This window comes from Pelophylax lessonae (assembly GCF_965119305.1).
Source record: "Pelophylax lessonae genome assembly, chromosome: 3".
Classification (NCBI taxonomy): Eukaryota; Metazoa; Chordata; class Amphibia; order Anura; family Ranidae; genus Pelophylax; species Pelophylax lessonae.
The window spans coordinates 443138147-443153624 of NC_138770.1; the positions used below are offsets into that span (position 1 = coordinate 443138147).

The 15478-nt window shown below is 42.4% G+C and overlaps 1 protein-coding gene across 1 annotated transcript; it reads right to left on the reverse strand.

Moving 5' to 3' along the window:
• Positions 1-12069: 12069 nt before the first annotated feature.
• Positions 12070-14959, reverse strand: CITED2 (Cbp/p300 interacting transactivator with Glu/Asp rich carboxy-terminal domain 2). The gene is made up of 2 exons (XM_082252268.1): positions 14744-14959; positions 12070-13544 (listed from the first exon to the last, which is right to left on the reverse strand). Exon 2 carries the CDS (start codon positions 13535-13537, stop codon positions 12842-12844), a length of 696 nt encoding a protein of 231 aa, XP_082108394.1. The 5' UTR covers positions 13538-13544; positions 14744-14959; the 3' UTR covers positions 12070-12841.
• Between the last annotated feature and the right edge of the window lie 519 nt (positions 14960-15478).

Genomic DNA, 15478 nt, shown 5'->3' on the forward strand with positions numbered 1-15478 from the left:
ACATAGGCAGTGTCAGTTGTAGCTATTGGGGATCATAGTCTCAGAAATGTCAGTGCTGGAATAGATCCGTGTAGAAAGGATGTGGCTGCAGAAGTACCAAGATGCAGCAAAAGATGAAAGTGAAGATAAAAATAAAGTATTTTATTAAAAGACAATTAAACATAGCAATTGTTTTGCGGTGTGACATTACTATTCATTTTGGATTGTACCTCAAGATACTATGGTAGCAGGGGATGCATCCATACTACAGCACACATGCCATGCTTTGTGGTCACTGTAAAAAAAAAAAAAAAAAGGGGGGCTCAGTTTAAACCGTCCTGAGGTCAAAACGTAGGGTCTGTATACATGAACCTGCAAATCTTCATTGTCCTAGGAATGTAGTAATCTATTACCAGTAAAATTACTAAGCTTTCTAGGGGTGAAAATATTCAGAATAAATCACACTGCCTTTATTCCCATGGATTCATTTTAGAAGAAAGAAACAAAACAAATCCAAAACAAAGGCACAGTTATATCCAGCCCTCCTTCAGCCTCTCTGCCTCAAACAAAGGCTTACTGGAAGGAGAAACATGTCAAGGCCAGTAACCCATACCAACCACTCAATAACATTTCTGACCTGTCTTTAGTAAAATGAAATCCAGGTGTTTTGGGCAACTGTATTTTGAAGACCCAAGCTGCATTATAACATGCTGTATTGAATAAGCTTGATCGTTTCAGGTAAAAAAAAAAAAAAATAATGATAATGTAGAGCAGGAGTGTCAAACTCAATTTAACCGCGGGCTGCATCAGCATTATTATAGCCCTCAAAAGGGCCGGTTGTATCTGTAAGACTGGATGTCCAGAGCATCCCCTACTCTTACATAAGATGTCAAGAGCCTCCCCACCATCAGAAATGGAGTCTCCCACCCTCCCTTACATCACAGTGCACCTCCTTATCTTGTGCTGCTGCTGGGAAGAAGCTGTAGGCATTGCTGAAAAGCAAAAAGTACAGGGTCTGGAGGAGGGCCAGAAGAGGGCTGAAGCTCTCCTGCAGCTGCAGGAGAGGTGCAAGGGCCACATGAAATGGCCTTGAGGGCCGGGTTCGGCCCGCGGGCCTTGTGTTTGACACCTGTGATGTAGAGTGTTTATCTGTACATTATTTTCAGGAATAAAATATTTTAAATTATTTTCAATCTGGTAAACACTAGTTAAAAAATATTTTATAGTTTCTAATGGCAGCCTGTTTGCTCCAGGCAACTGCATTTGCCTTCTGGATGCTCAAATATCAGCTGCTGTTATAAAATAGACTTTTATAGGAGGGAGATCAGATCCCACAGAATAAAAAATGATTTAGAGATGAGGAATATACCCCACCTATTCTATCCAGCCAGACAGTTAGGTGGATCCATGTGATTCACTCAGCTATACAGAAGGGGGCATCTTAACACGCAGGTAATACCGTGTTTTTTCTAATTATAATTGCCACCATTTTTAAATTGAGCATCATCAATGTACCCTACTTCCACTATTTATTTTGTTAAAAATAAGTTGTTGTACTTACTATAACAATCCTTTCCTGGTTGTCTTTTAAGGGAATTTAGATACAGTAATTCAGATACAGTTTGGTTATAATGCCACCTTCAGAAGATTGAAACACTGGCAAACAGAAAAATTGTAAGCTAGTCCCCGTATGATCACTCCTCTACCTAGCATGCCTCAGGTTTGCAAGAAAGCAATACTCAGGGGCAGCAGAAACACAGATTAGTGGGACCTGTGCTCCTCAATATCTTATTTTTTTTCTCATCCACTGAGGGACACTGAGTGGAGAAACAGCCAGGACCTCCAACAGCAGTCCAATAAGGAGGTGGGTAACTGTCACTGACAGATCCAGGAAGGAACCAGGGTCTACCAGGAAGACCAATGCTGGAATCTAAACCAAATAAGTAGTCCTCTAAGTCCGCTGCAAAACAGAGGATAATGCCAACAACAAGGGAAGCCACAGAGGATCAACCATGACAGAGGAGATCACCACCAAAGGGAATGACTACACACAAAGAAACATTATGGGGATGGCAGGAAAAGGCACTAGGGTGGACACAAAGGCCTGCCAGAACCCATCCGGTCAAAGCTTATATGTGTTAGGTCCTACACTTAGTTTTGACTGCAAGGGTCCAGAAAGATGACTCTCTCCATGAAGGGTCATCTAACTGCTCCCCAATAGGGATGCCAGGAAAAGGCACTAGGGTGGAAATAAGGTCCAGTTCTTCAAGAAAAAAGCATGTTCCTCTAAAGGAGAATAAGTTAAGGTTCTTGTTAGGCAATAGAGCTGTAGGAACTGCTTGTATGTCAAAGAGTCCTCCTGAAGAGGGGGAATGCTAAGGGGTAACAAATAGCATGAAGGGTTCAATATCTGAGGATACTGAAATCCCCTAAAAAAGGGAGTGTAAGTCTATTTGGGCAATAAATGCAAAGGTTAAAGTAGAACTACAGGTAAAACTTTTTTTGTTTTTCAATTTGGATACAGCACGGGAGGGTTAAAACCCCTGTCAATTTATTTGTTCCCCATCTGTGTCTCATTTCAGAGATTTCCTTTCACTTCCTGTCCCATAGCCAAACAGGAAGTGAGCGGAAATACCTGCAATTTAAGGGAATCCCTTGAGGACCCCCAGGTCACTAAAACTAGTGTCCCCTATGAAAGATTTTGCTTCTATTACTTTTCTGGGGAACAACACAAAATTTGGGCTTTACCTTACTTTCAATGACAATGGTAAACAGGACAAAGAAGGTGAATCTCCTTAACATGAGCAAAGACAGCAATAAAAACTGACAGGAATTCTAATCCATCCCCACTCTACCTAAATCCAAAAAAAAAAATTGCCCTTAGTTATTGTTTTAGTTCCCATTGAAACAGAAACGAGAGGTCCCAGTGTGCAGGAAAATCAGGAAGAAGTAGGAAGATACATCACTACTGTATGTGCAATAGCAAAAGATACATGGTTAGGGACAACTAAAGGAGATGCCAGGGGCAAAGGGGTTTATTTACTAAAACTAGAGAGTGCAAAATCAGGCTCACTTCTGCAAAAACAATCAGCTTCTAGATTTCACACTGAACGTGGCTTTGAAATCATGCCAGTTCATCTGAACTCAAGCCGCATTTAGGCCTGACTTCGAGGATGACTTGAAATACATCTGTGCAGCTTCATGCACAGATGTCTATTGAAATCGCCCCCAAAGTCGCCAAACGTAGTGCAGGAACGATTGGGATGCTCCCATTGCTTGCAAAAGGCTACGATTTGACCTGTCAAATCGAGCTGATGTGAATGGGGGCTTATTGCCAAAGCTTAATTGAACAAGCCAGTGATGGCGAACCTTGGCACTCCAGATGTTTTGGAACTACATTTCCCATGATGCTCAACTACTCTGCAGAGTGCATGAGCATCATGGGAAATGTAGTTCCAAAACATCTGGAGTGCCAAGGTTCGCCATTACTGGAACAAGCTGAGGTTAATAGGCACTGATTAGTTTCTATGCAGAAGTAAGCCTGAGATTACACTCTCCAGCTTTAGTAAGTAAACCCCAAAACGGTTAAACTGGAGGTGTCCTGATCACCAAACTCCCAGGGTAGAAACTACTCAAAAATCCATCCAGATGTACAAACAGCCCCCACTTACAGAAGGGGAGGTGCACATTGATTACCGATTCTTACCGATGTGATAGCTGTATTCGTTTTCTTTTAGGCTTTATTTCCTCTATTTTCATCTAGTGATCCATCCAGCAAGTTTTTTTTTCTCCAGCAGTTTACATGGATGAGACAAACCACTTAACACTGACATAGGTGTTAAAAATTGTGCGCTCAAGGGCCGCTCTACTGCAGTATATATGCGTGGGAATGTCTGGAAGTGGTTAAAGTGGAACGTCACTCTCCCAATCAACATTGATTATTTTTAATCCTTATATTCATAAATAAATAGGAAAGTATATCATATTTACTTGTTTTAAACTTTTTTTTTTTTTTATATTTCTTCAGTTACTTTCTGGTTTCTTGCCTCGGCAAATGATGCCATTCATCCCAGGGGTCTTTTTAGCTGAGCACACTCTCCCGCATGCTTGTGCTAAGGGCAGATGGATTCCAGGAAGTAAATGCTACAGGAATCACTTGCCCTTACTCAAGACGACCAGAAACGCTAGGGGGGGGGGGGGGGGGTTCAAAATAATGTTGAAAATGAATTAAATAGTGCTTTTGGTTTGTGAAATCACCTGTACGTGTTTTCGTTTCCTGGGTCTGGGCGCGCCGCAAGCTACAACTGTGATTGCACACAGTGGGAGCCAATCAGTGGGTCTAGCAGACCTGATGTCTGCTGGGACCCACCGATCATTCCCAAGGCAGACAGAATGGCGGTCTGTTTATGTAAACAAGGCAGATCGCGGTTCTGTGACAGAAGACGACAAAGATATTGTGTTTCTTGTTAAGCAGTAACACGGGTCTCAGTCTTCTTGCAGTACGCACACCCCCCACACACACAGTTAGGGTCCTATCACATGGGCTTTCCACCTGGTGGACTGTGTTTTGCTCAGTGGGGATCAATCTGCTGATCCCCGCTGAGCAGGCCGGGGACAGGTCTGTCTCCGCTTACTTTGCAGACGGACCTGTCAGAGCCCCACTCTCCTCTATGGGAAGATCGAATGAAAACAGACCGCCTGTCCCTTTTCATCCGATCCGATACTCCAGACGGGTGAAAAATACGGTTACCATCCATCTGGATTTCACAAACAGAATCGGATTGGATAGCAGCGGGTGTCAGCAGACATGTCAGTGCTGACATTCGCTGCTCCATAGGGGTGCATGGGGCATCCGATTAGGTCCGTCTGAAAAACTGACAGGCAGACCTGTTTGGAAAGCCTGTGTGAAAGGGACCTTAGAAAGCACTCCCAAGGAACACATTTACCCTTTGATAGAACCCGTGCTAACCCCTTTCCTGCCAGTGTAATTATTACAGTGACAATACAATTTTAAACAAAATTAAAAACCACAGAGGTGATCAAATACCACCAAAAGAAAGCTCTGTGGGCAAACATTTTTTTTATTTTACAACATTTTGTTGTACTGCGTTGCAGGACCACGCAATTGCCAGTTAAATTAACACAATGCCATATCGCAAAAAAATGGCCTAGTCATGACAGGAGGTAAACCTTCCGAAGCTGAAGAGGTTAAACTTGTTTGCACATCAGGAGTTTGATGCTAATCTGTGTTTACTTGCTGGATGCTTGTTAGAGGCTCCCAGTATTGAAAGACAGCTCAGTAGCAGTAAACATCTCCAGAAAGAGTTTAAAGGGATAGTTCACCTTTAGTGCTGGTTCACACTATAGCGATGACAGACATCGCAGGTGATTCGGAGCGCACTGCTCCTAAAATCACATGCGATGTCTGTGCGGTGCAAATTCAGCCATACAGTTTGTATGGCTTAATTCACACCGCAATCGCAGTGAACTCGCACAGGACCCTTTTTTTGGTTTGCAGCAGAATCGGATCGCATGGGGGTTCACACCAGTGCGATCCGATTCATGTGCAACCTGTCAGATCGCACTGCGATATGATCTGGGGGTGTCGTTAACTTTCAATTGATACCCTCAGCGATTCGCATATTGCAATGTTAACTGCCTGTGCTACGAATGTAATGCATGAACACACAGTAGATTCGCAATGTTCCCGCATCGCAATAGTGTGAACCGGGACTTACCACAAAACTGATAAGGGAGATCTGTAGATAAATACAAACTGTGCAGCTCCGACTCAGTCTGGGCTCACGCTGATGCAATGCAGGAACCACAGCGATTCCTGTGCGAGTTTCCGCAACTCCCAGGCAGTTCACACTGCTCTCTGCGAACCGCTGAGGGTGTCAAAATAAAGTTAATGAGACCCCCAAATTAGTTTGCAGAAGACAGTGCAAACTGTGGAATTGGATGCACCATTTTGGTCCGAATGCAATGCAATTTCAGCCATACAAACTGTATGGCTGAGTTTGCTTTGCACAGACATTGCATGTGATGTGCACAGCAATGCGGTGTAAATCACATGCGATGTCTGACATCGCACCAGTGTGAACCCAGCCTAAAGTTGAATAATGCCCTTGCTATAGGTGTAGTCCATTTACATACTTTATGAAGCCTGACCGGAATACCCCCATGACTTGGTGAGGCCTAGTCATCACTGCTCGCCTTCAAAGGAGTGAGCTCTGCGCTACTGCAGCAGGGGAGAGAAAGTATATAAAGGGGTTTAAATCAACTTTATGAAGCCTGACTGGAATACTCCCAGGACTTGGTAAGCGAGGCCTAGTCATCACTGCTCGCCTTCAAAGGAGTGAGCTCTGCACTACTGCAGCAGGGGAGAGAAGTATATAAAAAGGGGTTTAAATCAACTTTATGAAGTCTGACTGGAATACCCCCAGGACTTTTTAAGTGAGGCCTAGTCATCACTGCTCGCCTTCAAAAGGAGTGAGCTCTGCGCTACTCCAGCAGGGAAGAGAAAATATGCAAGGGGGTTTAAATCAGAAAGCTCACTCCTGTGATTGTGGAGGTGAGCAGTGATGACTAGGCCACACTTAACATCCTGGGAGCTATGCAGTCAGGCTTCATAAAGTATGTAAATGGCCTACACCTATAGCAAGGGCATTATTCATCTTTAGTCAGAGCTGCACAGTTTGTTTTCATCTACAAACATCCCTTACCAGCATAGGCAGGTTTTTTGTAACAGTGACTATCCTTTTAACAATGGCAGTTTTCCTTTGATGTGAGAGTCCCTGCTCCACTCTTTATAAACAGTTAAAGGGATAATGGAGGACATTTCAATGCCCATCCATACTGCTCATATATGCTGTTTATAATGCTAGCCTACATCACATTTGTAAACTCCTAGCATTCATCACATTCCTTGAAGGTGACAATAAAATATGGAATTTTATAAAACACACAACCAAACACGAGTGCATGCTTGCACAACTGGATACTCGTCAGTCAGGTTTTGCAGTTATGTGGTGATAGACTACTACAAGCCGGAAGGGAAAGAGTTTAAAATGTGTATATCTGAGTGCCAACATGCCTAATGAAAGCTGAAATCATAGCTGTAAATTGCAGGATGACATAACATATGGGACGGCTCTATTTAAATGCTGGGATCTAGGTTGTGCCTTTCTCAGGATCATTCACTCTACTTGTGTTTTGTGTAAACAAGGCCTGCCTTGGTGAATGACTAGGATGTATTGCTGTGCAAATGAGCTTCCCCTCACACAACACTTGCCTATACCATATCCAGGTGCTATTTGCATACAAAGGGTCAGTAAAAAAACAATACCGTCTTTGCTTCCTTAAAAAAACAAAAGCAAAACCTATTCACAAAATTTGTATGTACCCATTTACACACCTCCACAAAACACATTGCTATCTGCCATTGTAAAAGTGACTGCTGTCTCTTTATGGGTTATAAATAGAATGTCAGTCAGGTATGTATCTAAATATCACTTCTGTGAGACTCAACATTTTGATAAGCTCCAGGAAATGTCAATGTATATGTTTAACAGCTTAGTCAATAAAACAGTGCAAGGAGCAAAGTACAACATTCACAGGCCGCACGTTTTTTTAATGGCCTGGCCTTAGAGGGGAAAAAAAAAAGGTTTTGGTTGATACCATGAATTCAGGATTTCTATAGCGCCAGCAGTTTACGCAGCGCTTTAATTTACTTTGTTTCTTATTGTGTAAGAATAAGCAACATTGTGTGTAATAAGCAACATTAGCATTTCCTTGTTATCTAATCCTGTTAATATGTCTATGTATAACTTGCCCTTTCCATTTGGAGTCTATTTATTCCTAAAAACAGGTTAACCAGCCTGCACAGAATGACTGAAAATTAAGGTAAAAAAAACACCATAGTACAATTTACAAAGTGAAAATAAACATAACAGCCAATCACAGTTCACTTTACTGATGTCAAACCAGTACTAGACAGATTCTTGCTTGTTTACTACCATTTGAATGAATAAGTCCATATGATGCATCTCATTATCGCTACATCAAATGGATAATTTTAAAGATAAGGCAACATTCGAATAGCCAAAAAACAGGTGCTGGCAATAATCAGTAGGTTCTTGACACCAGTCAAGCCTAGGTACACACTGAATGCCAGTTTGAAATTTGTGCGAGTTTAGCTAAACTCTCCATGATTTCAAACCAGCATTTAACTCAGACTTCAGGGGTGATTTGAGAGACATCTGTGTGGGTTCATGCACACATGTCTATTGAAATCGCCCCCAAGGTTGCCAAAAGTAGTGCAGGAAAAATTGGTACACTCCCATTGCTGGCAAAAGGCTACGATTTGACCTGTCAAATCGCACCACTATGAATGGGGGCTTATTGCCAAAGCTTAATTGAACAAGATGGTTAGGAGCCGATTGGTTGCCATGCAGAAGTGAGCCTGATTTTGCACTCTCCAGCTTTAGTAAATAAACCCCAAACAGTTAACCTGGGGTTGATCTGATCACCAAAATGCCAGGGTGGAAACTACTCAAAAGTCCTTCCAGATATACAAATTACTTTGCGGTGCCGTACCAGCAATACACTCCGATTTGGCATGCAACCTAAATCACCCCGATTTGAACAGGGGCTTCACTGCATCTGAGAACCACAATCCAAAAATGCTAATTAGTCAAAACACCCCCCACCCAGCCGTGTCTCTACTTTATTTTGTTGAAAAATCACTTAACACCCCTAGCATTTCCGGTTGTGGACATCTTGAAAAAGGGCAAATGATTCATGTAGCATTTAAATCCTGGAATCCATCTTCCCTTAGCTCCAGCATGCACCCAGAAGAGTACATAGGCGAGAAAACCCATTCTCCACTCCTGAAGACTCCTGGATGTAGGACATAATATGCCTAGGCAAGAAACCAGGAAGTAACTGAAGTGTAACCTGTAAACATACTTTCCTATTTACTAATGCTAGCAGCATGAGGATTAAAAATGATCAATGTTCATTGGGAGAATAAAGTTCCACATTAAGCGCTGCCTGCACACTGATCAGATCTGTACTCTTTACAAATCAATAGCTGGCACAGCTGCTGTTTGCATGAACTGCTCATACGAGTGGTTACATGTGAACAAAGCCTTCGACCGACCCTGGATGCAGACAGTGGGGTCGATTTACTAAAACTGGAGTGTGCAAAATCAGCTTCCAGGTTTTATTATCAAAGCTTAATTGATAAAGCTGGGCTTAGAAGCGGATTGGCTTCCATGCAGAGCTGCACCAGATTCTGCACTCTCCAGTTTTTAGTAAATAACCCCCCAGTGTGTGAGCAAGGCTGGCATTTGTGGAGATCTGGCCCCACACACTGGCCAGAGCTAATCAGACAGTTTTTATGTGGCCACAGTAGAGTGTTGCCATTTCCAGGGGAAGAGTTGAGCCACCTCTGAATGCAGGCAAACCCATCTACAGATATGCATCCATGTGAACCTATCCTAACTCCAAAATGTTTTACTGAAAAAAACTACAGCTTTTATTTAATTTATTTATAGCCATGGCATTGTTAGGCTAGATTCACACATTTGCCTTTTGTTAGTTTGGGGGAACCCCATCAACATATACAGTAAACCAAAATGCAACATGTGGTGCTGTATGTTGTCAAAATATAGTGCAGGTACTTTGTGTGAGGCTTGGAGAGCCTACTGAAAATGAATGGGCTTTCTTAATGAAACACCTCAAATGCATGAAAATACGTGTGTTCATGCATGCAAAAGGTGTTAATTGGCTCTTAAAAATACACTTCATACAAATACTGAAGACTGGGATCCATTTTACTGATTAACTAGTTATGAAAATAAAGACCATTGCACAACTCTGAACTGTTGGTTTAGCTGCATAACACCACAAACCGAAGAACCATGACCTATTTAAGGGCCATTCTATCAACATTATAAAGCGCATAGTGTACTTGCTACCAAATTCATACCACTGTACCAATACCTGCTCTTTACGTGACCACTGTGCAGGATCTGTAGACATAATGGGGTTGATTTACTAAATCTGGAGAGTGTGAATCTGCTGCAGCTGTGCATGGTAGCCAATCAGCTTATAACAAGCGTGTTCAATTAGGCTTGGATGAAAAAACCTGGAAGCAGATTGGCTCAATAGATTTTGCACTCCAGTTTTAGACCCCGTTCAGACTGCGGCGACACGACTTGGTGGGGCGACCTGTGAAGTCGCGGTGCGACTTGCACAGACTTCATACAATTGAAGTCAATGCAAGTCGCCTCCAGGTCGCCCCAAAGTAGTACAGGACCCTTTTTCTAAGTCGGAGCGACTTGTGTCGCTCCTATTAGAGCGGGTCCTGTACTATTCAATGGCGAGCGACCCACCGCGACAAGTCGCCTGACAAGCTGCACTAGTGTGAATGGACCCTTAGTAAATCAACCCCATTGAGTTGACCATCCACAAACCTTTAACTGTCAACATAACAAGCAAAACTAACATTTCACCCCCATCATGGATACTTTGGTTTTATTAATGAAATCTTTTCAACGAAATCTTTTCAACCATTCTCACTGTCCTGATTAGAAGGCCTGATTTGTGAATTAGAAGGCCCGATTTGTGAAAAGTGAAGCCAGGACTTTTATGGTCACAAGGCAAGAAAAACTCTTCAGTACAGTAGCATTCTATTTTCAAAAAACACATTTTCATTCATATCAAAAAGCCTGACAAAGTAGGAAAGTCCTTCTCCAGCCAGTTTCAGTACATCTGTTTGCATCATGAGGGATTTGCACAAAGACACCCCCAGCATCATCTGGGAGGAACATTAGCTAGGAAACCCTAACAACCAAACTTGGGTGTTCCTATCCAGATCAATAGGCAGGGAGTGTTTGCTGTAGAAAGTATCCATAGCCAGTTTGATTGTGCCATTACGTAATGTCTAAAGCTGGTCTCACCTTTAAACAAAGAACCACAGTGTGGCAAGAGCCGACCTAAACAAAGTTGTTAGTAAACCTAAAGGATATCATTCATCTATGTGGTCAGTTTAGGTTCCCAGACAAGCATAACATTGCTCAATATATGTGAATTTAGTATGGCACCCTAAAATCATGGAAATGGAAGGAAAGCAGGCTGAGATACCTTCCAGAATTAGGGGGGGAAAAAACAGAGCAATCAAACAAGACTTTCTAAACAATTTCTTAGGCAGCTCTTGAACAGCAGCATCTGCTCATTCCCCTTATGAATGGAATCACAGCTGGTTAGGGCAGGGCTTCTCTTGTGTCTATGGATACCTTTTAAACAGCAGGTGATGGGGCAGCCACAATACAAACGCCTGTAGCACAGGAAAACCTCCCAAGCGTAGCAGAGCACTCCGTAAACCCATTTGGGAGAGAAACATGGGAGCTTCTATTGCCAATTTTCCCAGAGATGCCATTTGCCTGGCTGTTAGGCTGACCCACTGGCTTTAAAAACTTAGCCCCCAACACAACAAAAATGCCAGAAAAGTCAATAAGTCCTAGCCTGGATATTCGTTCCAGGTCAGCGACTGAAACAGTAAAGGGTCTGTTTTAAGGAAGCAGCTAGATTTTCAGAACTAGATTTTCAGAACTAGTTTGTAATCACAACCTCCATGTTTCTTTCTAGACAGGCTTGCCAAAGGAGGATCCAGTGAGCCAATGATTTCCCACCTTGGGAGCAGGCCAGCATGAAAGTCTCATTGAGCCATAAACAACCAGATTAAAGTGTGCAATGGGGGGTGGCTATTGTTGACCTTCTGAAAATGATTACTGCTTGGCTCGTGTCCCAACTACAGTACTTGTCAGGGCCAGGCCTGGTAGCAGCATGCAGTAAATAAGTATCAGACAATGGGTCAGAAATTCTTATAAAGTCCAAGCATCAGAAGGATAGCCAGGGAATTAATTTTGTTTTTTGTAAGAAAAGGTCAGCAACAGGCCTCCCATTATTATCTCATGACAGATTCACTTTAACAATTGCCCTATATGTGGCTCACGAGTTCCTGAAAACCATATATATATATATATTTTTTTTAATTTATTAGTTTAAAGAAAAATAGTCAAATTAGATTGGTGCACTTTGCAGCTCTTTATTGACATTGGCAAATTAAAATAGAATAAATTAACAGGTATTTTCTCAAAAAAATTCTTTGTACAAAAATACTGTCAAAATTTCCTAAAAAGCTTTTAAACACAGTAGTATTCTTCCATGAACTAAATTAACTAGATTAGCACAGTGTCAAACATTTTTGGGGAAATGCAGTTGTGAAATGTTCTACACTGATTACATTCCACCCTCACTGTTTTTTCTGTACATGGGTGAAACACTGGTAAATTGGGGAAGGGGGAGGGGGCAGAAAAAAAAAATATTCAATTATACCAGTACAGCCGTCTCCTGATCTGCCAAAGCTTGGCCCCTGTTAAAAACTTCCAGTTACAATAATAAAAAAAAGTGCACAGCAATGCATAGATTAAATGAAGCAACATGGCAGCATTAGTGCAGCAACAATCCTGCCTGTAAGGATCATGCAACCATCAGCTCTATTTCACGTTGATGCAGTCCAGCAAAACAAAAAAACTGAAAAAAAAAAAAAAAAAAAATGGACTCGAGTCAAAACACCATAAATTAGCAGACTTGGACAGGAGACGAGTAAAAAATTACTGAAACACACTATTGCAGGAAAGTGTCTCAAACAAGGCAGTAGGGAAATAAAAAAAAAAGTGGGAATCAAATAAAACAAAAAAATATATATATATATTCTGTACAGGTTAATAGTGGATTCTGGAAGCAAGAGTCGGTGTCCATGGAGGAATGTTCAAAGTTCTTAGATAAGGTCCTAACAGCTTACTCGGTTCGGCTGTTTGCAAACAAAGTCTGTCATAAAATCAAATTCGTTCTGTCCCAGCCATAGCTCAGGTAGTTCTTTAATACGATCCAAACCCATTTCTATCACCAAGGACATGAGAACTTCCTCGTCTATAAAGTCCGTGTCTATGACACTAGGAGGCAGCATCGCTGCAGGGACATGGCTGACTGAAGGAGGCATACCAGAGCTGTGCTTTGGATTGCAGTCTCTGAAATGCTGGCTTGTCCCATTTATCTGATGATTTGCAGGATGCAAGTCCGGCATATAGTGGGGATGTTGATACGGATGATGCGTAAAATATTGATTGTTCAGTTTTTGAAGCTGCATGCTAGCCGTGAGCTGAGCTCCTTGATTCGTAACAGGAGGTCCCATGAATTGTGAACTGGTAAATCTTGCCGTCTGTGCCATGCTGCCATTAGGATGCCCTCCGTTTACATTCCCAGCCACCATGGCGTGCCTGATACTGTTATTAGAGTTCAGATTCCCTGCACCGTAGTGCATGTGTTCCCCCATTAGGCTGTTAAAGGCGTGCTGCTGTTGTTGCTGCTGGTGGTGATGTGGGTTGGAGTACTGACCCATACCCATCCGATGAGCAGGGTGGTGGTGGAGACCATTTGTTCCATCTGGAAACCGGCCATGATTCATTGCCATTAAATGGTCTGCCATTGCACACCTGGGAAAGGAGTACATAAAAAAAAAATGTTAGCACAATTCCAAATCTATACAAGAAAAAACAATCACTATGCAACGAGAGATTAAGCCATTACAGCCAAGTGTCACTTCTGCATAAACGTGAGCACGTACCGCACACATTCACAGCAAGATGCATTTATATCTTCAAAAGACCTTGTTCCATCTCATCCCCCTGCATTGTGCTACCGGACACTACCATTACATCAAACTGCAAGCCTTAAATGCCCTTTAATTTGACCAAATCCTCCCGAAAAAAAAATCATTTGCTGACACGATGAGATTAAAATCAGCCAAGCTCAGCCCCAATGACGTACGGCTATAACAATGTCATTGACACATTGCATTTTTATATAAACACTGTTATACATTCACAGCGATACATTAAGTACCCGTAATCTTCCGCAGCTACTTAAACACTGCCATTAAATTGGATTGAGCAGGCTTTAAAGACCACAGCGGTCGCTTCTTTAGGAGTAAAAGAAAAAGACAAACAAAAGCGTCAAGAGTAACCCATCGCAACGTTCATAGAAATTCAAAACAAAACAATTTTTTTTTAAAAAAAAGTAATCAAAACTTCAGCCATACATGATGGATTGGGGGGGGGGGGGGAATAAAATAAAAACACAATCTAGAAAACCAAACTGGAGAGGGCAGGGACCATGGAAGCAAGCAGTTAACAAGGGTCTCACGCAACAATGCAAACAAAGGTACTACATCATTTGCAAGTCTTGCCCATATGCTGGGTGCAGCAGCCTAGGTGGGATTATCGCAAAGGGGGGGGATCTAAGAATTAAACATCTATATAATAAAAAAATAAATATATAAGGAGGAGGAAGGGGGGTGGGGTGACCCCCCTAAATCACCAGCACTGTCCATAAACTGCAAGATAACTTACTGAGCCAACAATCAGCAAAGCAATCCAGATCGGTTTTTGTTTTTTTTAAACTTTCCTCTGTTTAAAAAATATAGCATTAAATCCAAACAAATAAATAAAGAGTTTGTATCCCTGATCCGACACACGAGCCAGAAACAGATCCCAGCACAGCAAAGGTAACATGACTATTTCAGCAACTTTTTCCAATCGCTTGAATTATTTATGGATGTACAGATCGTCACAGCAACCACTGCCATCTGTCTTCCATGGCAGAGACAAGACAATGAGGCCAGAGAAGTGCTCACCCCTTGTGATCGCTGATTGCAGAGGATTGGAGACGATCAGGGAGTAGATCCCAGCATATAGGATCCTGGAGGAGGGGAGATCCCACGAGTCCAGTGTTTGTTGGCCGATCCTCCTGGCCGATCAGGCTTGCACAGTCACTCTTCACCCACAGGCAGGCATCGGGACTTGCCAACAATGAAGTGTGTTTCTTCTTCCCAGCTTGTTAATATAGGATTGCAGAAGGGAGGAGCGAGGGAGGAGGGGGGGGGGGGGGGAGGGAGGCTAGCAGGCAAGCAGAAGTAAAACCTGGATTAAGGATAAACAGAGAGGAGCTGGAAGAGATCCAGCAGTGTGATGTGATGCTCCTCTCTCTCCTCTCCCTATGACACGTGTGTGATCAGTGTCCTCGGAGAGCCGCCGCTAGGTGTCTTTATTCTCTTTGTACACAGCACAGCAGAAATGGATCGTGCTATTACACCATGGAGGAGGAGGAGGAGGAGGAGGAGGAGGAAGAGGACACAAGACTAACGGCTGATTTATTTATCACTCTCCATCATAAACATTTACCAAGTCACAAACTTTACAGTGCCTGCCTGCTCATAGGCTGCTGGAGACACATCATACAATACAGTCTAATAACTGCTGTATATACTTTACAACTATACCATTTACTAAAGGCAAATAGATTGCGCACTTTGCAAGGGGCGTTTAATCCAGAATTTAGAGGTTGAGTTACTAAAGGAAAATGGATTGCG

Coding starts and splice junctions, on each gene's coding strand:
- CITED2 (XM_082252268.1), bottom strand. CDS start 13,537: ATGGCAGACCATTTAATGGCAATGAATCATGGCCGGTTTCCAGATGGA.